This window comes from Coregonus lavaretus (assembly GCF_964263955.1).
Source record: "Coregonus lavaretus genome assembly, chromosome: 33".
Taxonomy (NCBI): Eukaryota; Metazoa; Chordata; class Actinopteri; order Salmoniformes; family Salmonidae; genus Coregonus; species Coregonus lavaretus.
The window spans coordinates 21,516,043-21,542,520 of NC_140020.1; the positions used below are offsets into that span (position 1 = coordinate 21,516,043).

At 39.4% G+C, this 26,478-nt stretch overlaps 1 protein-coding gene across 1 annotated transcript; it reads left to right on the forward strand.

Moving 5' to 3' along the window:
• The first annotated feature begins 2,620 nt into the window (after positions 1 to 2,620).
• ppm1ab (protein phosphatase, Mg2+/Mn2+ dependent, 1Ab) lies at positions 2,621 to 11,115 on the forward strand. The gene is made up of 3 exons (XM_084151054.1): positions 2,621 to 2,735; positions 6,103 to 7,013; positions 10,704 to 11,115. Exons 2-3 carry the CDS (start codon positions 6,126 to 6,128, stop codon positions 10,842 to 10,844), a joined length of 1,029 nt encoding a protein of 342 aa, XP_084007180.1. The 5' UTR covers positions 2,621 to 2,735; positions 6,103 to 6,125; the 3' UTR covers positions 10,845 to 11,115.
• The last annotated feature ends 15,363 nt before the right edge of the window (positions 11,116 to 26,478 follow it).

The following is a 26,478-nucleotide window of genomic DNA, read 5'->3' on the forward strand; positions in this document are numbered from 1 at the left end:
AATAAAATAAAAATGTGTATCTGTCATGTGTCAATGTTGCTATTTATATGTTACTTTGTAGCTTTATCTTATCCGGCTTGCCACAACGGATTTTCCTTCTAGAAGTAATGATATTCCTATTCCTAAAAGACAACAGATTTATGCTGAATCTCAAACGGAACACTTGTTACCATTAGCGAGCATTGTCTACTGCAACTTATCTTGTAGCATGATTTGCTATGAAACATAAACAGATGCACACTGCAACAGTGATCTGGAAACACGCTTTCAACTGTACTTACAGGTCAGCTTCGTTAATGCAGTTTAAGAAGTCTGGCCCAAAAAGACAATTCCTATAGATGGCCCTATAGTGAAGTCAAATTTCCTAATAAGAAACTTTAATCTCCTTTGTGCACAAACATCCATTGAATTATTCAAATAATTGTAGCAGATTTTTTTACCATCACTCACAGCCGAAGATATTAACATTTTATAGGATATGGAAAATGGCGCTGACAGAAATGGTAGCTCTGCTTCTAGCTCCTAAGCAACTTTGCAGTATATATATATTTTTATTTATTTATTATTTCTTACATTATTATCCCAGGAAATTGTTTGTTATTACATACAGCCTGAAATATATTTTACAAGCATTTCACTACACCCGCAATAATAATAATAATAATAATATGCCATTTAGCAGACGCTTTTATCCAAAGCGACTTACAGTCATGCGTGCATACATTTTTGTGTATGGGTGGTCCCGGGGATCGAACCCACTATCTTGGCGTTACAAGCGCCGTGCTCTACCAGCTGAGCTACAGAGGGCCACCAATAACATCTGCTAAACATGTGTATGTGACAAATAACATTTGATTTGATTTGATTTATATTCATTCTGATGTCATGAGCCGAGCTGTCCAGGGAGAAGTGCTGGTTGGTTTGTTTAACTATCCACTTGCTTGGGATGCTCTGGCAGAGTTACCAGAGCATGTTTGCGTGATACTGCTGTCTGTCATCCGCAAAAGCGCACAGCCTTAGTCAGCCAAAACACCTGGATGGAATGCTGCTAATATATTTTGATAACTTTTCATGTAGCCTAATTTTGGCCAACTAATCACCAGTAAAGCAACATTACATCGCCAGAAAAGTGTGAATTGACTAAACATTCGCTCTGTTACTTGTTGGCTAAATGAAAATCCCACCACTTGTGTTAATAACTACATTGTTGATTGTAAATGACAGCTTTATACTACTGCATTACTAACAAGTTAGCTAATTATTTAGAGTCTAAACCAGCCTGATTTCATTGATCCACTAGGCGTGCACAATCCACTAGGAGTCTGTTTGTAGGAGCACCAATGCTAGGCAACCTTGTAGTGTATTCTAGGCTTTATAAAGATTCTATAGTTTGTAATTTCCGCTTTAAAATGTCAGACTTGATTTGCCCTAACGTGAAATGTATCAACCCCTATGTCCTTTGATTATATTCCACATAATAATTCCCTTGATATACGCTGTAGCCTCCTCCACATGATTCGCGAACAGGCGCAGTGGACCACAGTAGCCTACGCTACGAATACCGCCACCAGCTGCACACTGGCAGCGATGCTTTCTTCAGATATTTCAGAATGCAAATGATAGAATTTGCATTCAAATGGAGGGTATCCGTTTACCATGGTAACATGATCGCCCATTCAAATCCTGCCGCTGCATCTGTGCCACAGACCCTACTGAGTACTTTGAATATTACCATACATTTACATTTACATTTTAGTCATTTAGCAGACGCTCTTATCCAGAGCGACTTACAGTTTTATTTTATTATTTTATTTGTATTCTTTTTTTATATATATATATTTTTTTTTTCATACTGGCCCCCCGTGGGAACTGCCCCCTTTTACTTTGGCACAAAGTACTTTCTTTTCATTTACAGACCAATATTCTGAACATACCAGTCTCAACATTGTATTTTTCATTATTGGTCTTAAAATGTCTGTTTTTCTAAACCATCGTTTTTTTGGTCATTAATTATTTATTAAAAGTTAATCAAAGTGGCTATTGATGAAATGTAAATATATTTTGAAATAATTATTGATATTGCCGTCTTTATAAAAAAAAAAAAAAGGTTTCCTCCTTACCATACCAAAAGTTAAGACATCCTCATAGGCTCTACTACTGGGAAGTGAACAACAATAGTGGAACAGTGGTTCGCCTTTAAAATAAAAGCTCCGCATTGAAACTGATGCAAACGAAAAATAAATAGTGGAATCAAGTCCATAATTGGACTGAATAATGCTAAGCAAGGTTGGAAAATAAACAGTAAAAATCCGTTGAAATCCCACTGTGGATGTATTAGACTGCGTAATTGCATTCGGGGCATACCTATATGCACTGTACAGCTTTACCTGTGGATTGTGCGCCCATGAAATGAGTCATCAGCCTTCTCAGTGCAGGCTATCACCCATGAAATTAGTCATCAGCCTTCTCAGTGCAGGCTATCTGACGTAAGACAATGGTTGTAATACATCATTGGTTTCAATGTGGTACTTTTACTTTGAAGACGAACCGCCTATTGCTTCTCAGCGCTAACGCTACTCCCTTGACAGTGGTGAAGGCACTGACGTCGGCGTTTCATTCACAGTACCCCACCACTCTGTTTTTCAGATTCTAGCTAGCTTTTTAACCAATAAGTTAGCAGTTTGTTTACATGCCACAGATCACTAACGTTATAGCTATAGGTACTAGAGGATTTGGTAAGTAGCTAGTTAATTTTAGTTAGCTAGTTAACGTTACGCAGCCATCTGCATCTTTGTTGTTGCATGCCAACCAAGGTAGCTTGCTAGCTAACCGGCTAGCTAGCTATATCTAGCTAGGGGCGATGTGACAAAACAGATAGCTTGTGATGCAATATTTCCATGCAAGAGTCAAATGTAGCTAGTTAGCTAGCTAGCAACAAATACTAAGCAGTGGGGCTAAATGTATTCGAAATTGTCACAAAGCTAGGTACAGTAATAAGCATTACTGTTGATATATTTAATTATCAATAAATTACATGCCATGATGAGAGCAACATTAGCTAGCTAACGTTCGCTAGCTAGGTTACTCTTAAAACATGATTTGAAGCTGTACATTACATCATCAGTGTGTTTGTTTCATCAAGAACACTCCACTAGGTCTATGCTAGTTTGCTTGGCCTATATTCTGATATTCAGTTTTAATATCATAGCTAGCTACTTTTTCAACTGTAACGTTACGCTGAAGTTTTGTCATCCATCAAGCATACCCCTCCAATCTCTATCCATCCATTAACCCCTCAAACCTGACATCCATAAACATCTCTGACCTCTTTTTATCCATAAATCCCTCCAACTTCCCTTCATCCATTTATCCATCCCTCCAATCTCCCATCAACCTCTTCACCCATCTAGCGGTGTATTCAGGATGCTGTTAATGTAGTCTGATTAAGCAGGCTGTTATACACAATCAATTGGTATATACAGCCTGAAACGTATGCCTGCAAAATCGTGTTAATGTCCCTTACAAGCCAGAATGTTGAATACAATTACATTTAAACTTACTCTACCAATGGTCTGTGCGGTTTGTCATTCAGCTGCTCGAAATTTGAGACAAAATATCTACTGGAAAGTATTGTTTACCCAACTGTTTAGAGAGACAGTAGGAATATGGTTGGTTCAGCACCCAGGTAAAGTTAGTTTTATATTAGATATTTGTTTTTCTCTCCTCAATAGACCGGTTGGTTGTTTAGCAACAAAACTGAGGCGTTTGCAACTATGGGGCAAAACAGATGGGGTTGGCTTAGATTGTTGACAACGTAAGCTTTATTTAGTCTCCAGTGTTTATTGAAAACATAAATATATTTGCACAATGAGCGCTTGTTGTCTCTCAAATACACTATATATACAAAAGTATGTGGACACCCCTTCAAATTAGAGGATTCTGCTATTTCAGCCAAACCCGTTGCTGATAGGTGGATAAAATACAGCACACCGCCATGCAATCTCCATAGACAAACATTTGCAGTAGAATGGCCTTACTGAAGAGCTCAGTGACTTTCAACGTGGCACTGTCATAGGATGCCACCTTTCCAACAAGTCAGTTGGTCAACTTTCTGCCCTGCTAGAGCTGCGTCTGTCCTCAGATGCAACACTCGCTATGGAGTTCCAAACTGCCTCTGGAAGCAATGTCGGCACAAGAACTGTTAGTTGGGAGCTTCATGAAATGGGTTTCCATGGCCGAGCAACCGCACACAAGCCGAAGATCACCATGCGCAATGCCAAGCGTTGGCTGGAGTGGTGTAAAGGTCGCTGCCATTGGACTCTGGAGCAGTGGAAACACGTTCTCTGGAGTGATGAATCATGCTTCACCATCTGGCAGTCCAACGGACGAATCTGGGTTTGGTGGATGCCAGGAGAACGCTACCTGCCCCAAAGCATAGTGCCAACTGTAAAGTTTGGTGGAGGAGGAATAATGGTCTGGAGCTGTTTTTCATGGTTCCCTCTATGCCCCTTAGTTCCAGTGAAGGGAAATCTTAATGCTACAGCATACAATGACATTCTAGACGACTCTGTACTTCCAACTTTGTGGAATAGTTTGTGGAAGGCCCTTTCCTGTTTAAGCATGACAATGCCCCCATGCACAAAGTGAGGGCCATACAGAAATGGTTTGTCGAGATCGGTGTGGAAGAACTTGACTGGCCTGCACAGTGCCCTGACCTCAACCCCACCGAACACCTTTGGGATGAATTGGAAGGCCGACTGCGAGCCAGGCCTAATCGCCCAACATCAGTGCCCAACCTCACTGATGCTCTTGTTGCTGAATGGAAGCAAATCCCTGCAACAATGTTCCAACATCTAGTGGAAAGCCTTCCCAGAAGAGTGGAGGCTGTTATAGCAGCACAAGGGGGACCAACTCCATATTAATGCCCATGATTTTGAAATGAGATGTTCGACGAGCAGGTGTCCACATACTTTTGGTCATGTAGTGTACGTCGTTACAGTTTTTGGTTAGCTAGCTAGCGAATTTTAGCCATATTAGCATTGACCTGAAATCAGTCAAAACAACTCAAAACAAGACATGGTATCAATAACAAGATTAAACAAGCCACTTACGATTCCCCACATGGCAGTTTCTTGTCATTCTTGCTAGCAATCTGGCCATCCAGAATCACAACACGCTGACTTCTGCCCCTTGGCAGCGCTCACATCATTTTTGTGATGTTGTCAGCTAATCTGTCTATAGCTATTGAACCATGCATGCCATGACAATAAAAATCGTATATTCTGAATCAGGGAAGGATGGAGAACAATCCACACTTTTTTAAAGAAAAAAAAGAAAATATGAAGATTGAAATCTGAATAAAAAAGAAAGATTCACACACAAACATAGTGTTGATTGTTCTCCACCCTTCCCTGATTCAGAATATACACATTTTATTGTCATGGCATGCTTGGTTCAATAGCTATTGACGAGAGGAAAACGAATATCCAATATAAAACTAACCTTGGTGCTGAACTGAACCATATAACCAACTGGCTCTCTAAAAAGTCAGGTAAACAATACTTTCCTGTAAATATTTTGTCTCAAATTTCGGGCAGCTGAAGGACAAACCTCAAAGACAACCGGAAGAGTACGTTTAAATGTAATTGTATCCAACATTCTGGCTTGTAAGGAACATTTATACGATTTTGCAGGCATTCATTTCAGGCTGTATATACTGTACCAATTAATTGTGTATTACAGCCTGTTTAATCAGACTACCGTGAACGTTGAATGACTGTTAAATTGAATGTTTGATTTACAGAACGTTGTCAGTAATAAGACAAGAATGTGATTGTGCTGTGCATTAACATTGCGCACAAATTAAAACTATTGCTTTAGTTTACTGCATGTTAATTGTTAGACAGATGTTTTCTGTCAAGTTGTAGCTCAGCAGTAATTGCCCTTTAGGCAAAGAAGAAATTAAGTTTGTGCTACCACAAAAGTAAATCTGTCCTCTGGCCTAGACAGTTTTTGGAAGAAACATGATCACTTACATGTTTTTGATTGTGCTGCAAAGGCAACTTCATTGATTGGCACATTTCTCTTGTTGTCGTTTTATAGGATAAAGCTACCCAAAAATAGAAATGGGGGCATTTTTGGACAAGCCAAAGATGGAGAAGTTCAATGCCCACGGAGAAGGAAACGGCCTACGCTACGGCCTGAGCAGCATGCAGGGCTGGCGGGTAGAGATGGAGGATACACACACAGCTGTCATTGGCCTGCCCCATGGCCTCAACCCCTGGTCCTTTTTTGCCGTGTATGACGGCCATGCTGGCTCTCAGGTGGCCCGCTACTGCTGCGAGCACTTGCTAGAGCACATCATCAGCAACCCAGATTTCAGGGGTGGGGGTGCAGGACCAGGAGGTGGAGAAGAGGAGGGCAGGGTAATTCTGGACAGGCATGGACACGAGCCATCTGTGGAGAGCGTGAAGAGTGGCATTCGCACTGGCTTCCTGCATATTGATGAGCAGATGCGAGCCATCTCGGAGCGTAAGCATGGTGCGGACCGCAGCGGCTCTACTGCAGTGGGAGTCATGATCTCACCTCGCCACATGTACTTCATCAATTGTGGCGACTCGCGGGCCCTTCTCAGCAGGCGAGGTCGGCTCCATTTCTTTACGCTGGATCACAAGCCCAGCAATCCACTGGAAAAGGAGCGCATCCAGAATGCCGGTGGCTCTGTCATGATTCAACGTGTTAATGGCTCGCTAGCTGTGTCACGGGCCCTTGGTGACTTTGACTATAAATGTGTGCATGGCAAGGGCCCCACAGAGCAGCTAGTGTCGCCTGAGCCAGAAGTGTATGAGATTGAAAGATCTGAGGCGGAGGACGAGTTTGTTGTGTTGGCGTGTGATGGCATCTGGGACGTGATGGCCAATGAGGAGCTATGTGACTTTGTGCGTTTACGTCTAGAGGTGACAGAGGACTTGGAGAGAGTGTGCAATGAGATTGTTGACACATGTTTATACAAGGTAAGGTCAGCTAGATAAGATTTTACAATGGAGGGGAGATCTGAATAGGCTACTTAAGTGTGCTTTGCTGTTGAATTGGCTACTACAGCATATTTCCCAGATGAACAGAGATGGAACACTATGTGCCAGTGTTGTAGTACTCGAGTCCAGGATTTTCCCAGGATTTTCATGACTTCATGTCACTTGTATTTGCTCTTGGACTGGATAGGCTACTATGATAAGCAGAATATTAGCACCACTGGGTGCAGTGAGGGTTCTGTTCTCTAGCAGTGGGAAGGACCCGGCACACACAGCCTACATCAGCTGGTGAGCTGGGGGCAAGCAATCAATGTGTGTTTGCAGACTGGCAGTCTCCGCTCCGCCTTCGATCAAAGGCTACACATTACGCAAGCGACTCTTTTGCTTCCCCGAAACCACCAGTCACCAGCCTACTACTATTTACCTTTGCCTGGTTAAGAAAAAAATTTTTTAACGAAATTGAAACAATAGTATTGAGTTTAATAGTAAAACAACAGTCTATTTTTCTCTTTCTCCCCTTGAGTATAGAAAAGTAGGCTGTCTTTGAATTTGTTGTCTCGCTCTACCCTCCCAATTTGGCACCTGCATCCCATAGCCAGTTTCTGACAAGTCTCCTGTTAGTTTTCCCTCTGCATTAAAAAACATACTCAAATATCAGTGGCCGATTACAAAAAGTAGCTGATAGCATGTTAGAATTATTGTAAATAGTAATCTGGTAAATGAGACCATTCATCCCTTCAAAACATCATTACTGATTTGACATAACTATTGAACATTATTTTAAAATAAAATGTGCGTGAGCCTGTGTATGAAGGACTTATTTGTTTTATAAACTATTGCATATTGCAGGCAATTATGACCATTGGCCAACAGGAGGAAAATATTTGCCTTACTTCAATGCTTTCATGAAAATCTTCCTGCCAGCCAGATACTAGTAAGTTCTGGGCAGATTTCTTCTACCAAATCCGAGCCAAATCAATAGAGGCGCGAATCTAGCACCAGACGAGCATCGAGCCAGTGAGCCGGCAGTATGAGCGAGCAATAAAACAACAGTAACCAAAATACCAAATATGTCTAAAGAACCCCAAATCATTAGTTTTGCTTTCAAAAGTTTTTCAACAGATGTCAAATATGTAACAGAAAGAATAGAAGAGACCGGAACCACATCGAACTTCAAAACTCAGACCCAGTCACTCAGACTTGAGCACTTGGACCAGGACTCGAGCACTGGGACTGGACTTCAGCCAACAGGGACTCTTAACTGGACTCGTGACTGGACTCATGACTCGACCATTGGTGACTTGGACTTGGACTCGGACTTAGCCATAGGGACTCGTGACTCGACTTGGACTTGGGACTCGACTCGAGGTTTAGTGACTCAACTACAAAACTGCTATGTGATTTGCTGCAGACTGTATTGTTTTTTAGTATACTGAACAAAAATATAAACGTGACATGCAACAATTTCAAAGATTTGACTGAGTTACAGTTCATATAAGGAAATCAGTCAATTGAAATATATTCATTAGGCCCTTATCTATGGATTTCACATGACTGGGAATACAGATATGCATCTGTTGGTCACAGATACCTTAAAAAATTAAATTGTCCTCACAATGGGCCTCAGGATCTCATCACGGTATCTGTGCATTCAAATTGCCATTGATAAAATGCTATTTTGTTCGTTGTCCGTAGCTTATGCCTGCCTATACCATAACCTCACTGCCACCATGGGGCACTCTGTTCACAACATTGACATCAGCAAACCGCTCACCCACACAACGCCATACACCTGGTCTGCGGTTGTGAGGACGGTTGGACGTACTGCTAAATTCTCTGAAACAATGTTGGAGGTGGCTTATGGTAGAGAAATTAACATTCAATTCTCTGGGAACAGCTCTGGTGGACATTCCTGCAGTCACCATGTCAATTGCACACTCCCTCAAAACTTGAGACATCTGTGGCATTGTGTTGTGTGACAAAACTGCACATTTTAGAGTGGCCTTTTTTTGCCCCAGCACAAGGTGCACCTGTGTAATGAGCATGCTGTTTAATCAGCTTCTTGATATGCCACACCTGTCAGGTGGATGGATTATCTTGGCAAAGGAGAAATGCTCACTAACAGAGATGTAAACACATTTGTGCTCAACATTGGAGAGAAATAAGCTTTTTTGTGCATATGGAATATTTCTGGGATCTTTTATTTCAGCTCATGAAACATGGGACCAACACTTTACATGTTGCATTTATATTTTTGTTCAGTGTAAATGGCTCAGTTAAATAATGATTGTAAATCAGCCAGACAGTTAAGCACAGATCAAGATAAATTCAAGTGTTAGCCAGCTTCAATTTAAAGACTTTATATCAGATATCAAATTGGATGTCCAGCAGCCATACCACCCTGCATCCCACTGCTGTCTTGGCTCTGAAGCTAAGCAGCGTTGGGCCTTGTCAATCCTAGGACGGGAGACCCAATGCTGTTGGAAGTAGTGTTGGAGAGCCCGCAGGCGGCACTCTTCACTAAAGATCCCATGGCACTTGTCGCAAGAGTAGGGGTGTTAACCCCGCTTTCAATCCCAATTCTATGACCTTTCTCATTTAAATGTGTATTCCTCCCCACACAAATCCAATTTAAAATCATTGTCTTGGTGTTTGACTAAAGTTTTGAATGATCTGTTAGAACATTTGATGTGCTGTATATTTAATATATGCCTTGAATTTATTACAATCTGAAGTTCTTAATTGACCTTTCGCTAAGGCCCGCCCCCCTTGGTTACTGTTGCAACCTCGGACAACATTTTCCCGGGAAGCCCAATTCCCCATTCAAGCACTGGTGAAATCCCCTCGCAATGATCTCAAACTGTGTTTCTAATACACAATTAAATTAAACGCAAACTAACCCTTGCTAATCAGGAAACTCTTGGGTATTATGTGGTGGACTGTCATTAAAATTGCTTCACGGGAACTTGGTAAAATTATGTTTGTAGTGTAACTAGCCACTGAATGGCTCTTAATTCCCTGTCAGCATGCATTGAAAGCTATAACCACTTTTGGAGCTAACTAGTGCTCTCAAATCGTATTCTGATGCCGATAGCAGATGGGAGATGTATTCATAACATTGCTAACTTAGCTAGCTAACATTTGGAGAAAACAAGTTATATTAAGTGGCTAGCTAGCGTATCAACGTTTGGTGGTCAATGAGACCAGCTAACCAGCTGAGCTAGCAAACAATGTAACAAATGTACAATTTCGGATTCGAAAAGTTCTCCAACAGGCTCTGCATTTCAGGAATCACTGTAGCAAGTACTCCTGGTGCACTGTTCAATTATTTAGCCATTTAAACATACATGTTTTGAAGAAAATGCCTTTTTTGCCATAGCCCTCACTGGCTTTCATGCGATTCAAACGTGACCTTGTCCAAGGTGTCAGACTCGACGACAGTTGCTATCCATTAGAGCGCTGCGATTGGTTGGCCAAAATTCTGGGCCAGGGCTTGGTGAAGGGTAAATTAAAGGCATTCAAGATACGTCTATGATTTTGTTCATGCAACATACAGTATGTCCATGTAAATCCACGCAAATGAGCATCACATCAGAGTTTTTACAAAAGTATGTTTTATTGCAAAATGCATAACTTGCATTTCCTCTCTGCTTAACTCCCCTCTCTGAACAGGGAAGCCGGGACAACATGAGTGTGGTGCTGGTGTGCTTCCCTGGTGCTCCCAAGATCTCGCAAGAAGCTGTGAAGAGACAGGCAGAGCTGGATAAGTACCTGCAGAGCAGGGTAGAAGGTGGAGCATCTAAAAAGAAATGAGTTATGTTGCACGGTTCAAAAGAGCGAGACCCCTATTGTTGTTGAGTAAACTTATGGTAGTACTTATTACTTGCCAAAACAGACACTAAATGTAAAAGTACCCACAGAACCCCAATTTTAAGTGCGAAGGCACTTGAGTGTCTTTATAGGCACCATACTTTTTAATATGGTTTATCCTGGACTTAAAATGTCCTCAAGGGAAATTGAGCTAATTAAAATGTTTGAATGCCTAACATATATAAAATTAAATCATACAAATTGACAAAATGTATTTTTTCTCACAGCTTTTCCAATGAAGCAAGCTCAATATTGTATCTTCTGGACCCGGTTTTTCAAAACATTTAATCTTGATCAGAATTATACAGATTCTGTAATCCCTTATTTTGCAATCCAGGATCATATAAATCCGACCAATTTTTGTTTGGCCAGTTTTTCTGAAATAGGTAGGATAGGCCCATTCTGATCTACATATAAAAATGTCAAGGTCACAGAATCTAGATTATCGGTGCTTTGAATATGCGTAAACCTTGTCATCTACTGGGCAGGTTATATTACTACATACATGAATAAAGGTATTAAAGGACAAGTTAACCTTTTTTTTAACCAAATCTGTATTTTGGATGTAAATGGCATGTTAAAAAAGTGCAGAGACACCTTTTTTTTGTGATTTAATTTGGTTTTGAGAAACGTACCCCACCAGCGATATACTTCCTCATGTTTGTTCAGCAGTTGTAGGGGCATGATAAAACATGAACAAAGGCTCTAAAAACACCCAAATACGTCCTTTTAGAAACGACAACGCTCTCAGTATAGTGATGCAGGTCTTTAGATGTTGTACACATAAAATGTTGTCATTCCAAACATTATCTGCAACGTTATATTCTGTGTTGTGTGACTCGAGCTATAGTTTTCCATGTGCGGGCTACACAGAGAAGTATAGCTCGAGAATGTAATGTTGCGCATAAAGTCACTATACTGAGAGTGTTGCCGTTTCAGGGCGTATTTGAGATCAGTTTTAATATTGCAGATATATTGTGGCTTCTATCAATGTAATTGTCTGCATCATTTCCAATCCCCCATATATTTATTTTGGTAAATATATATGTTATTTAAAATATTTGTACAAATATTTTTCCCTTCTTTATTATTTTCCCCTAATCCTACCAACCATCCTCTAATTGGAGTAAAGTAATGGACAACAATACTTAAGCTTCCACTTCCAGCTTATACATACTACATCAATTTCATGGACAATATATTTTATATTAGTTATCTTTTGCTTGTTTTTAGTCCCAGCCTTCAGCTACCTTCAACACCTCCCATCTCTCTGAAGACCATCCAGTTTTGATTTCTAGCTGCCATATATTTTTCCGCTGTGATGTTTCACAAAAGTTCTGAACCTTTCTATTCTCATAGTTTCTACAGATTGTAAATAAAAGATAAACACCTTTGCAAAGAGTATTATTATATTATTGATCGATTGACTATGACTGTTCAAACACCCAGCAGTGCTATTTGCAGAGTTAGCTCCAAGTAAATGTTGCAATTTTTCAGCCATTCCTGAACCTGCGACCAAAAACAAGCTACATATGGGCAGTACCAAAACAAGTGATCTAATGATTCTGTCTCTTCGCAGTAAAATCTGCAAAGCTGGGATTTTTGTATCCCTGATATATATAACATTATATTGGTTGCAAAAATATTTTTCATTGAAAAACTCTACGTTTTCAATCCGGTGTCGTTTTGTGTACCAGTTCATAGACCATGTGCCATGGAATCGGTACATCGAAAATCTCCTCCAAACTATTTTGCAACCTGTATGGCGCAGCTGTCAATTTTTTGGTCCAAAATTAAACTGATGTACTTTTTTATTTATCACAATTTTCTTTAGCCAATTTTGGTCTTTAATGCAGGGCTGACAGACAAGTTTCTTACTTTCTCCCCTTACCACTTGCCTCCACCATTTTTGCGGTAATGCTGCAATCAGTTGGTTGTAATTTTGGATAGAGCACACATTCCCATATATTTTAGTTAACTACATGTGTGACATCACCAGTCCTATTTATGATATATTTTACAAAGATTATACCATTTTAAATATTTTTTACAAAATTATATATTTATTTTTCAATAAGTATATTTGAGTTTAACCATAATATTTGTTCTAATATTTGTTCTGTCTTTTCTGGTGGATTAAACTGAAATTTCAACCAGCTTTCTATTGCTTGCTTTAAAAATAGAGACATTTTGGATATGATTTCATTTTCAAATAACCGAAAGTGAGAGGTTGTAATGTGAATGAAGGGAAAAAGGCCATTCTTGAACACTGGGTGAGCCATTCGTACTAATCTGTTAGAGTACTAGTTCGGATTTAAGTATAGTTTTTGTATGACTGAAGCCTTTAGTGAGAGGTCCAATGCTTTAATATTTTGTCATTTCTGCCCTCCGAATTCATATTCATTATATAAATAGGCCCGTTTAATTTAGTCTGGCTTGCCGTTCCAAATAAAGTGGAATATTTCTTGTTCATATAATAAAATAAATAAATAAAAGTTGTTAGGTGTGGGAGCCTTTGTTCATGTTTTCTCATGCCCCTGCAATTGCTGAATGAGCTCGAGGAATTATATCGCTGGTGGCGTACGTTTCTCAAAACCAAGTGAAATCGCAAAAAGAAGTGTCATGGCACTTCTATAACATGTCATTTATATCCAAAATACAGATTTGGTAAAAAAAAAGTTACCTTATCCTTTAAAACAAAAAATTATAGAGCCTGCATCACTGAACTTATGTGACACCTATACTGCGTTCAATTTAACACATTTAAAACATTGAATACAGACAGTAGGCTAAACTTTGGTTTTAAGATGTAAGAATGTTTTACAAACATCCTCACCTTAGTGACTGTCCTCATAATATATGTAATGCTTGGTGTCATTTTGGATGCATGTATTTCCCATCCTCTAGCACATATTCAAAAGTCTCTGCACAGCTATTTAATTACACAGGGTATTTACAAATAAATGCAAAAAGTGGTTTATGTACACATTTTCATGCGCCAAAGGGAGTCTCCGCTATTTTAAAAGCTGCACGGCTACTCGATGGCACGGAAATTATTGAAATCAAATATTGTTCTGTTGGTTTTCCCTGTGGCTATCCATTCTGAAGTCTTAATTGTAGCCTACATGCTGTCATATTATCATGTTATAAATCATAGCAGGTCATTTGAGGAAGCTCAATTAAAAATATACTCCCTGAAGAAAATGCTTACAAAAACATAATTTGGAGCTAGCTTTTTCTTACTATATAGTTTTTGCCATATTTGACCACCTTCGTGCAAAGTGCTGTTGAACTCAGGCATACATGTATGTAGCTATGAAATTAAAATAATTTATTTAACTTTTTAACTCCCTTTTAATATCTGCCCTCTGATGGCCATACATTTGCTCAAATACTTTTGTTACAATTGTGTTTTCAGTCTCCAGTAATTCTAATAAAAAGCATGTGCCTTTAATTCTAAATTAATTGTCCAAATGTAGTTTGGATAAGTGTACAGTATCCCGAGTGGCGCAGCGGTCTGAGGCACTGCATCTCAGTGCTTGAGGCGTCACTACAGACCCCCTGGTTTGATTCCAGGCTGTATCATAACCGGCCGTTATTGGGAGTCCCATAGGGCGGCGCACAATTGGCCCAGCGTCGTCCGGGTTTGGCCGGTGTAGGCCGTCATTGTAAATAAGAATTTGTTCTTAACTGACTTGCCTAGTTAAATAAAGGTAAAATAAAAAAATAAAAAAAATATTAGGCCAGAGAGATTGCTTTAAGTGCTATCATAAACAACAGCAAGCTTAAATGAATAAATAGTTGCATTGCTCTTTCAATAGTGGGCCTTCACTTTTTTGGTAAAGTTGGGCCATGTTTTAATGTTTCCTTTTTAATGATCTAATATTTTGAGTAAAAATAATTGCTTTTTCACTGAATAGCAAACTCAATTTATTTAAAGGTAAAACAACTATAGGTGACCTGTATTTAAATACTTTTTCACCTTGTAAAATAAGTTACAATGTATTTATTGCTATAGTAGAACCCTTGAGAACCCTTCCCTGATGAATGCAAGTCATTATTTCAGATAAAATACAAAATAAATCAATTTCCCATAGCGGTTTGCATTGGCACCTCCTGGAGCAAAAATACAAATCTTGCCTCACATACCACAAATGCCAACCTTAGAACAAACAAATATTACAATGTGTGAAAGGTCGATCAGAAGTGTTTGGCGGTGTCTTGTCCTATACTTCTTATTAAGACAATGAATGCACTAGTGTGTCATTCCTTTGTCTTAGTGTGGAGTAGGCTACCTTAACAATACCTTGTTCTGCATGCATATGTTTGACTTAGTCATCCATTTTATTTGCACAAGAATGACAAGTTTGTCACACAATTGTTTTTTTTCTTAAAGTGATAGTTCAAGATTTTGGCAATTAAGCCCTTATTTTTAAAACCCAGAATCAGATGAACTCATGGATACCATTTTTATGTCTCTGCATCAGAGTATGTGAGCAGAGTTGTGGTCTTTGCGCACCGCACCAGCGCTCAATGTCCTTTCCACACTCCACAAAAATAAAGATCAAAGAAAGATTATTTAACAAACACCCCATCTACTTTTGTAACTAGGTACCATTTGGTTTTGAAGTAGGCTATCGTAAGAAGCTTCAACATTTCAACAACATGTCGTAGGGCAGGCTATTAAACAAGGACCTACCTGATGATATGCGGCTGCTGTGTAAAAAAAATACTTGCTTTTTCTCTAGTCAATTGATGATCAGATTCTTCAGTTGTAACTGTGGCTCTGTTGTGCTCACATTTTACAGTTGATAGACAACTTTCTTTAGCACTGTTCCAAACTTACACTCCTCTTATTTTTTTAATAATAGTCTATATAAAAATATAAATGTCTCCGGTGCTACTACATGTGCTCATTCGTTGTCTTGCTATCAATTACACAGGTTGTGTGACCTATTTCTTGGTTGACTCATATCAACATCTCTGCTCATTAGTGGTGGGATAGGCTAAATAAATACAACCGAATATGTCTAATTAAAAGAACAGTGATAAAGGAAATAAATGCTGGGCAGAGCATGCACAGAGCTTGTGGCTGAGCGGTGCCTGAGCATTTTTACAATATGCTCCTGCGAAATTACGCACGCTCCGCTACTCGCTCCACTCACATCCTCTGCTCTGCATGCAGTTTGAAGGAAGTTGAAGGTAATTTCTGGAGCTATTGCTAACTCCAGAAACGACCTTAAACTTCCTTCAAACTGCATGCAGAGACATAAAAATGGTATCTATAAGTTCATCTGAATATGGGTAAGTAGAAAAAGGTTTAATTGCCAAAATCTTGAATTATCCTTTTAAAAGATTTGCAAATTTGTATTTTATAGGGAAATTAAGCCAGCATAATGTGTCACACAGAGACTGATGCTATATTTTTACATTGGTATCTGTATGTCTGCTGGTTTTCCTTGAAGTTAAATCAGTGTTTCCCCTATATGCATTTAGCAGCGGTGCACCACTGCAAAAAAATTAAATAAAAAAAATACTAGAATATTATTATTATTTTCGGGATGCTAAAACATTTTCAGTGTAAACTTAAACGACTAAAACGAGATAAGAAGTATGTAGAAAAGATAATTGAGCAATATACACTGATTGTACAAAACATGTTCTTTCCATGACATAGACTGACCAGGTGAATCCAGGTGAAAGCTATGATCCCTTATTGATATCACTTGTTAAATCCAATCAGTGTATATGAACGGGAGGTGACAGGTTAAAGAAGGAGTTGTAAACCTTGAGACAATTGCGACATGTATTGTGTATGTGTGCCATTCAGAGGGTAAATAGGCAAGACAAAATATGTAAGTGCCTTTGAACGGGATATGGTAGTAGGTGCCAGGTGCACCGGTTTGAGTGTGTCAAGAACTGCAACGCTGCTGGGTCTTTCACGCTCAACAGTTTCCCGTGTGTATCGAGAATGGTCCACCACCCGAAGGACATTCAGCCAACTTGACACAACTGTGGTGAGCATTGGGGTCAACATCCGTGTGGAACGCTTTCGACACCTTGTAGAGTCCATGCCCCGATGAATTGAGGATGTTTTGAGGGCAAAAGGGGGTGCAACTCAATATTAGGAAGGGATTCCTAATGTTTTGTACACAATGTATTTTTTAATAAGATCATCTTTGAGAACTAACAATCACCAAAATTATAACTAGACAGTCAGGGAGAATCTAAAATTGTTATAATATTTGAGTCACTCAGATAGCATAAGAACAAATGTTTATAAAAATGTGTATAATTGCAGGAAATTAGCTTTAAAACTGCAAATGTTCTCTCAGCCCCATGGCAAAATGTGTAGAATTGCAGGAAAATAGCTTTAAAACTGTAAAATGATCTCTCTGACCCATGGCAAAATGTGTAGAATTGGTGAAAGTTTGCTTTAAAAAAGCTAAATGTTGTCTCTGTGGCCAATAGGAGGGCCTCTAAAACCATGCCATTGGCCACGGCCACTACCCGCTAACTTTGCCACAGCTTCTGAAAAACATCTTAGAGGAAACACTGAGGAGGTGGGCAGAGCCAAGCATGAGCTAGCGAGATCCTATTGGCGCGTTCTAGCATGCATTTGCATATTTCCGTTAGGGAACGCCTACTCTGTGAAGTGCGCATGTGCAATAACTCAATTCGCTTTGCACTCCTTCTAAACAACACAATTTTTTAAAACTTTGGCAAAGGGTAAAAGTAAAAAAAACTTTGTCCACTCTGTTCGTAACAGATTCTAGTTTTGGGAACAGAAAACTGTATTGAGATCAAATGTTTCATCGATTAGAAAATGTGCAGAATGTTGGCCAAAATCCATCTTGTTCCATCTTCTCCCACTGCCGGCCCTGGGCTTCCTCTCACTACCATATTTGGTAGTGAGTGAAAACGCCAAGCGGATGCATCACATTTATGCATCCGGTGAAATATCTGTCTCATTGTTCTATCTGTGATACTGGTGCATGGAAAATGCCAGACATTGCTCAAAACTCTCATAAGAGAAGCATAAGAAAGAGGTCTCACACAATGCTCCATTTAACTTAAAGGGATAGTTCGCCCTAATTACAAAATGACATCGGTTTCCTTAACCTGTAATCAGTCTATGGACAAGGTTTGACAGCTATCCATGCTTTAGTTTTGTTTACCTGGTCACTGTTTCCAAATGCTAACTTTAGAGCATTTTTGGCACAAATCCAATGTAAGTCAATGGTACCGATATTTTGCCTGACGACTCAAATGGAATTATTCCACTGCTTTATCGTTCGCTGCATACTTCAGTCTGAGACTGCCGTCTTTGAAGTCGTTTGTGGTGACGTCAAAATGAGGAGTGTTGTAAAAAAACAAAATTGTCAGTGATTGGATCATCTCTAACCGATCAGAATATCAAAGCTAATGACACATTTTCAAAACGCTGCTTTACCCACGTGTGTTCTAGCTCTGGCCCAGCCCATCGGTTTTTGGGACCATGCTCATTGAGCTATTAGTGTTAATCCCATTTTGCTAATTTTGTAGCATTGAAGCTGGCCAGTGATTTTGGGAGATCTGTGGTGCAAATGGATTGGTTGCTCTTGAAAGCTGTCGTGTCAATGTTTTATCCTATGTACCAACTAGTACAATGATGGTGCCACACTCCCAGGGTTTCTATCTAGTGTGTAGCAAAGGGATTGTTGTTATGACTGCAATTAGGCCTACCTCATTTAGAACATGGCTAGATGCACATTGGCCTATACATGCCTCTGAGCAATAACTCATTGAATTTAATTTATTTTAATTGTTTATTATGAATATAATTTATGTATCCTGCATTCGGGCTCATAGTAGACTGTCCATGCACTCAGTTACACTAACGATATAAAAAATAAATAATTAAGCACTACTAATGCAAAGAAAGGAATTGATTAAGCTATTTTCTTTATGTAATTATTGTTGTCTTAAATAAAACTGTCTTGGTTGGTACACATCTACTGCAGCATTGTTCAGGGTTAGTTTCACCAAAATTACACAGTTATATGATTTTTACACTTCCCTAGGCTGTTGTTGATCAACCCAAACCGTTTTTATACTGTAGGTGCACTCCGCAACATTTTATCACTATGAATTACATTTACATTTTTACATTTTAGTCATTTAGCAGACGCTCTTATCCAGAGCGACTTACAGTTAGTGAATACATATTTTTTTATACTGGCCCCCCGTGGAAATCGAACCCACAACCCTGGCGTTGCAAACGCCATGCTCTATCAACTGAGCTACATCCCTGCCGGCCATTCCCTCCCCTACCCTGGACGACGCTGGGCCAATTGTGCGCCGCCCATGAGTCTCCCGGTCGCGGCCGGCTGCGACAGAGCCTGGATTCGAACCAGGATCTCTAGTGGCACAGTTAGCACTGCGATGCAGTGCCTTAGACCACTGCGCCACTTCTTGTTTGGAGTGGTTGAAAAATCATAGGCTACGCAGTAGGCCTACTACACAAATAACAAACAGAGGACAGGATGATATGAAACATAACAGCCATGTGCAATAGAGCAGGGCCTGTATTCAGAACGAGTCTCTGAGTAGGACTACTGATCTAGGATCAGTTTTTCCTTTTAGATCAGCTCTCCTACTCTTTATAAGTGATCTGTTATTCATTTCTGAATAAGAAATGCAGAAAACAAATTAATACTCTTTCCTTAGCATAATCCAAAATAACATTTGTTCTTCCTCAGCGGCCAATCGCACATAAACAAGCATTTCTTTTTTATTTACAATCTCAAGGTATTTTATTCCTTTACTAGACATGAAGTGCTATGTGCCAGTACACTTTTTCGCATCATACACCTTTAGGAGTATTATATATTTATGTAATAATATAATATTTGTATATAATATCAGATAATATATTTGTTTTTTTAAGCCGTATATACAACAAAAATAGATTCTCTATTGAATTTATACTGACGCTACTACCTATTTTTTACGAGAAAGCCCTGAAAACCTTTATGCTACTTCAGACATCCACTTTTTTTCATAAGAATTTGCTTAAATGCAGCTTCTACCTAATTCCATCCTCCTCCAATCAAATCACTGTTAGCAATACTCTCAGTTAGGTCATGTTTGGTAGAGCAATTAGGAACAGTGATTAGATTGGATGAGTTTTGGTTAAATCATTTTGGTTGAATAATGCTTTGCCTAGGAAAAGCAGTGGATTTTTGGAAATGCTAAATGCTAGCCAGAGGTTGCTGAAACGAACTAAATACCCAACTATGTATTTAAATCTGTCTGGGTCAATAAACAAAAGCCTAAGTAAGTGAACAAACCCAATAATGGAAGCACTATTTGTTTTGTGTCATGAACTCTTGTTAGCACTAAATGAAATAGGCACTATCTTTTCATTGAACATGCACAACATTTGTAAGATGAAGGAATAATAAAGTATTTGAAAAGACTTCCCCCTGCCATCTACACAGACTATGTTGTTTATAGCTTTATATGTAAGATGGTAATGCTTTCAGAAAGCTCATTCCAAGGTCTTAAACGTTAGTTTGAAGGATTTATTTTAACTTGTATATCAGAAATGTAGACAAATGTGATGTCATTTTTAGATGTTTACTATGATTGAAATAAATGTACTGAACATTCTGAGATCAAATACAGCACTGGGCTTGTCCATGTTGTCTTGGCTGTAAAATATACATTTCCAATTTACACAGATTAGGGGAGGTTTCAAAAAAAATCAAAGAAACTGAATATTCCTTTAAGTATGGTCAAGTACGGTAATGAATCTGTGGATTTGTGTATCAGGTCACCCTGGCACTGTGAGGCTTAGCCGCGGAAAGTAGGTGTGCTGCAGAATTCCCTGATACGCACCACCAACCCAAAACATCATCCCACGGCCATGCTGTGAGGATCTGGCTATCCATCCTAACTGAGCTGCAGGAGAAAATAGAAACTGCTCAGGGATGTCACCGTGGCTACGTTTTGGCTGCATTTAAACAGGCATTTTTCAGAGATGGTCTGATTGGTCAAAAGACCAATTAATGAAAAAAGGTTCAGAATTGGGCTGCTTGTCTAAGGCTGCGTTCACACAGGCAGCCAAATTGAGAACTAAAAAAAAAAAATATTGGTGTTTTGACCTATCAGATCAGCTCTAAAATAGATCTGATGTGAAAAGATCTGATGTGGTTGCTGCAGCACCCTCAATACCCCTACTTCCCACGGCTATGGTGGTAGAAAAATGCTGTCTCAAGTTCACAGTTTCTCTCATAAGTGTTCAATTGGGTTGAGATCTGGTGACTGAGATGGCCATGGAATATGGCTTACATCATTTTCATGCTCATCAAACCACTCGTTCCCTGTGGATGGGGGCATTGTCATCCTATGTTGCATAGCTATGGTAGCCAAATAATGGCCTGCCCAGCATTTTTATACAGGAACCGAAGCATGATGAGATGTTAATTGTTTAATTAACTCAGGAACCACACCTGTGTGGAAGCGCCTGCTTTCAATATACTTTGTATCCCTAATTTACTGAAGCGTTTCCATTATTTTGGCAGTTACCTGTAGCTCAGTATTTGAATTATTTGTTTTATTTAGTCGGTTTTACTCATCTTTATTAAGGGTTTCAATCATTTTGAAACCCACTGTATATCTTAAATGACAGTGTTTTCATTAATTATATGATATAATCTTGAAGCCCATTCAAAAGACCCAGGACATGACCCCGGAAGTATGATGTAGTATGACGTCACTTGCACATCATATAGCTGTGTGATGAACAGGCCGAGCTGCAGAATACATTTGATAAGGAACGCCCACTCGAGGAACCTCGGCAGTGATGTCATTTTAATGAGTGTAATGACGCAGCTGTCCAAAAATATGTTTATTTGACAGATGGGTTTCTGAGCTGTCTAGAAATGTCAGGTTTTTGTATTCTGACTTATTAAACAGTGGGAAATGAATTTGGATTTTCTTTTCAGTCTTTGTCTAGCTGATCTGGCTGTATGTGTCTGAAAGCCATTATTTTGCTAGAGAAGCTATATTTACTTTTAAGAGGATGTACAGAACTTTTATTTATGGGTTCTCTTGAGCCTTAAGGGGTCCCCTAAATTGACAGATTTGCCACTCGGCCTCTCCAAGTGGATCCTAATGAAGCAAACCGGGGTTTGAACACAGAACCTTATGACTGTTATACCAAAAGAGCAGAACCTCTTGACATCACTTTCCAGAACCTTCCGAATTTCGGCCATACAGACCAATGCTGTATTAAAATAGTTATTCATTTCACATGTCATATGTATGTTAATGATTGCATATTTTCATGTCCATAAATGAAAAAAAAGCTTATTTTTTAAATGTTGAAACCGACAAATTGTGTTAATATTTGAATTTAATGAACATATTTAATGAATGTTTAGAATCAAAGGTTCATGCAGCTTTGTGGGGATCCGACCAAATTCACATAGAAAATGTCAGTTATTGATCGGTCATTCTGATTAAAAAGCAAGTCTGATAAGCAAGATTCAGTTCTATTTTGTCCTTTTTCTATGTGTCCCTTCCTTAAATATTCAGGTTTAAATATTTGTGAAAATAAATGAAAACACTGTATTCCAAAGGTGACATTGCAGTTAACCACCATCAATTGAGTTTTGCCTTAATCTTTTAAAACTTGAATTTAGCTGGAGGAACATTGGTGAGCTCGTTTTGCATGACCGGTCCCCCGGCTGTTGCCCGAATGGGAGGAGTTTACACTCGATTAGCACTTTAGGAGCCTGGCAGGGAACACTGAATGCCCCACCGAAAACCGATGATGAGGCCATGGAGGGGTGGAGTCGAAAACAAAACAACAACAAAAGGCACATGGTGGATACAATCTTTTGAAAGACCTAATTAATGCTACATGCTACCTAGATAAACAGTTGGAATTTCGTGGCAACGATGAGAATGACAGATCATCAAACAGGGCAACTATTACATGCCTTTGCTGAATTATTTTTACTGTTAGCAACCCATTTAGAGACCGCCACCGTGTTTGCTTTTTGCTCATGGCCTATGATGGATCTTTCAATTAAACTGTTCTGCAGAACAAAGTGATGGATATGGGTTTCTGCCTCACCCGTATCAGCAACAAAATGAAAAGCACTGGAACGGCAGCGACAATACTTTATTGCACTGAACAAAAGTATAAATGCAACATGTAAAGTGTTGGTCCCATGTTTCATGAGCTGAAATAAGAAATCCCATATATTTTCCATACGCACAAAAAGCGTATTTCTCTCAACTCAAAGTTTACATCCCTGTTAGTGAGCATTTCTCCTTTGCCAAGATAATCCATCCACCTGACAGGTGTGGCATATCAAGAAGCTGGTTAAACCGCATGATCATGACACAGGTGAACCTTGTGCTGGGGACAATATAAGGCCACTTTAAAATGTGCAGTTTTGTCACACAACACAATGCCACGGATGTCTCAAGTTTTGAGGGAGTGTGTAATTGGCATGCTGACTGCAGGAATGTCCACCAGGGCTGTTGTCAGAGAATTGAATGTTAATTTCTCTACCAGAAGCTGCCTCCAACGTTGTTTTAGAGAATTTGGCAGTATGTTCAACCGGCCTCACAACCGCAGACCATGTGTAACCAAGCCAGCCCAGGACCTCCACATCCAGCTTCTTCACCTGCCAGATCGTCTGAGGGGGGGTGCTGAGGAGTATTTCTGTCTGTAATAAAGCCCTTTTGTGGGGGAAAACTAATTCTGATTGGCTGGGCCTGGCTCTCCAGTGGGTGGGCCTGGCTGCCAAGTGGGTGGGCATGTCACCCATGGCTGCACCGCTGCCCAGTCATGTGAAATCCATAGTTTAGGGCCTAATGAATTTATTAAAATTGACTGATTTCCTTATATGAACTGTAACTCAGTAAAATATTTGAAATTGTTGCATTTTGCGTTTATTTTTGTTCAGTATAGTTTCTGTGAGTGATTCGAGCAGAAATGCAATGAACTGGGCCTGGCAGAAAGCAAAACCGATTATCAGAGTAGAGAGGGGGAGAATCTACTACAACATACTGGACAATATGAACCAGGTCAAGGACTGAGGTAAAGTCGGTTTTATATCAGACATTCAACAGACATTCGCCGTTAGCCTATTTAAAGGTTGACAACCATTTCCATTCCTCTCTGATTACTACGAAGGATCTTTCACAAGCTAATGTTTTTGTTAGGGACCAGACAGATAAAGTCAAGTGTTGATTTGAAATAGTCTAATATAAAAATTCATTTAAAATCTCTGGTTTGCAATTACATTTGTATTGATTGTCATAGAAACAACAAGCGCTAATTATTCAAAAAATGCCTGACTTACTTTTACAACCTTTGATTTGCATCAAAAGTCGTGGTGATTTGATAGAAATAATCAGGTTAAATAAAATTGCATTTTAATCTCTTATCCTCAATACATTTTTCATGGATTCCCATGCAAAATAAAATTATATTTTAATATATTACAAGTATACTAAAGTATACTTAAATATACAAATATTAGAGATGTATTTTTCATATAATATCATTACACTTGAGCACACTTATTAAAAGTGTACTTTAAATTCATTGTTATTCAGTCTTTAAGTATACTAAACTCAGCAAAAAAAGAAACGTCCTCACTGTCAACTGCGTTTATTTTCAGCAAACTTAACATGTGTAAATATTTGTATGAACATAAGATTCAACTGAGACATTAACTGAACAAGTTCCACAGACATGTGACTAACAGAAATTGAATAATGTGTTTCTGAACAAAGGGGGGGTCAAAATCAAAAGTAACAGTCAGTATCTGGTGTGGCCACCAGCTGCATTAAGTACTGCAGTGCATCTCCTCCTCATGGACTGCACCAGATTAGCCAGTTATTGCTGTGAGATGTTACCCCACTCTTCCACCAAGGCACCTGCAAGTTCCCAGATATTTCTGGGGGGAATGGCCCTAGCCCTCACCCTCCACTCCAACAGGTCCCAGACGTGCTCAATGGGATTGAGAGCTCTTTGCTAGCCATGGCAGAACACTGACATTCCTGTCTTGCAGGAAATCACGCACAGAACGAGCAGTATGGCTGGTGGCATTGTCTTGCTGGAGGGTCATGTCAGGATGAGCCTGCAGGAAGGGTACCACATGAGGGAGGAGGATGTCTTCCCTGTAACGCACAGCGTTGAGATTGCCTGCAATGACAACAACCTCAGTCCGATGATGCTGTGACACACCGCCCCAGACCATGACGGACCCTCCACCTCCAAATCGATCCCGCTCCAGAGTACAGGCCTCGGTGTAACACTCATTCCTTCTACGATAAACGCGAATCCGACCGTCACCCCTGGTGAGACAAAACCGCGACTCGTCAGTGAAGAGCACTTTTTACCAGTCCTTTTGCTGAGTTTATATGTTCACTATCAGTAAACTTAAACACACTCATTAAAACTGTACTTCAATTTCAAACGCTTTTTAATTGTAATTTAGTATATTTATTCAAAATACACTTGGAGTTGTTTTTAAGTTGAAGCATAGATTTTTTAAAGTTAAACTCTGCTTGTGCGTGATCAAGTACATTATAAGTATAGAGTGCCTTGCAAAAGTATTCATACCCCTTGTATTACTTCAGAGTGGGATTAAAATTAATTTAATTGTCATTTGTTGTCAGCAATGAACTCAAAATACTCTGTAATGTCAACGTGGGAGAAAAAATAAATAATACGATTAATAAAAAATAGATAACTAAAATATAGTCGTTGCATACAGTGAGGGAAAACATTTATTTGATCCCCTGCTGATTTTGTACGTTTGTCCACTGACAAAGAAATGATCAGTCTATAATTTTAATGGTAGGTTTTTTTTAACAGTGAGAGACAGAATAACAACAAAAAAATCCAGAAAAATGCATGTCAAAAATTTTATAAATTGATTTGCATTTTAATGAGGGAAATAAGTATTTGACCCCCTCTCAATCAGAAAGATTTCTGGCTCCCAGGTGTCTTTTATATAGGTAACGAGCTGAGATTAGGAGCACACTCTTAAAGGGAGTGCTCCTTATCTGTGGTCCTCTGTAGCTCAGCTGGTAGAGCACGGCGCTTGTAACGCCAAGGTAGTGGGTTCGATCCCCGGGACCACCCATACACAAAAATGTATGCACGCATGACTGTAAGTCGCTTTGGATAAAAGCGTCTGCTAAATGGCATATTATTATTATTTATTATTTTTTATCTCAGCTTGTTACCTGTATAAAAGACACCTGTCCACAGAAGCCATCAATCAATCAGATTTCAAACTCTCCACCATGGCCAAGACCAAAGAGCTCTCCAAGGATGTCAGGGACAAGATTGTAGACCTACACAAGGCTGGAATTGGCTACAAAACCATCGCCAAGCAGCTTGGTGAGAAGGTGACAATAGTTGGTGCGATTATTCGCAGATGGAAGAAACACAAAATAACTGTCAATCTCCCTCGGTCTGGGGCTCCATGCAAGATCTCACCTCGTGGAGTTGCAATGATCATGAGAACAGTGAGGAATCAGCCCAGAACTACACGGG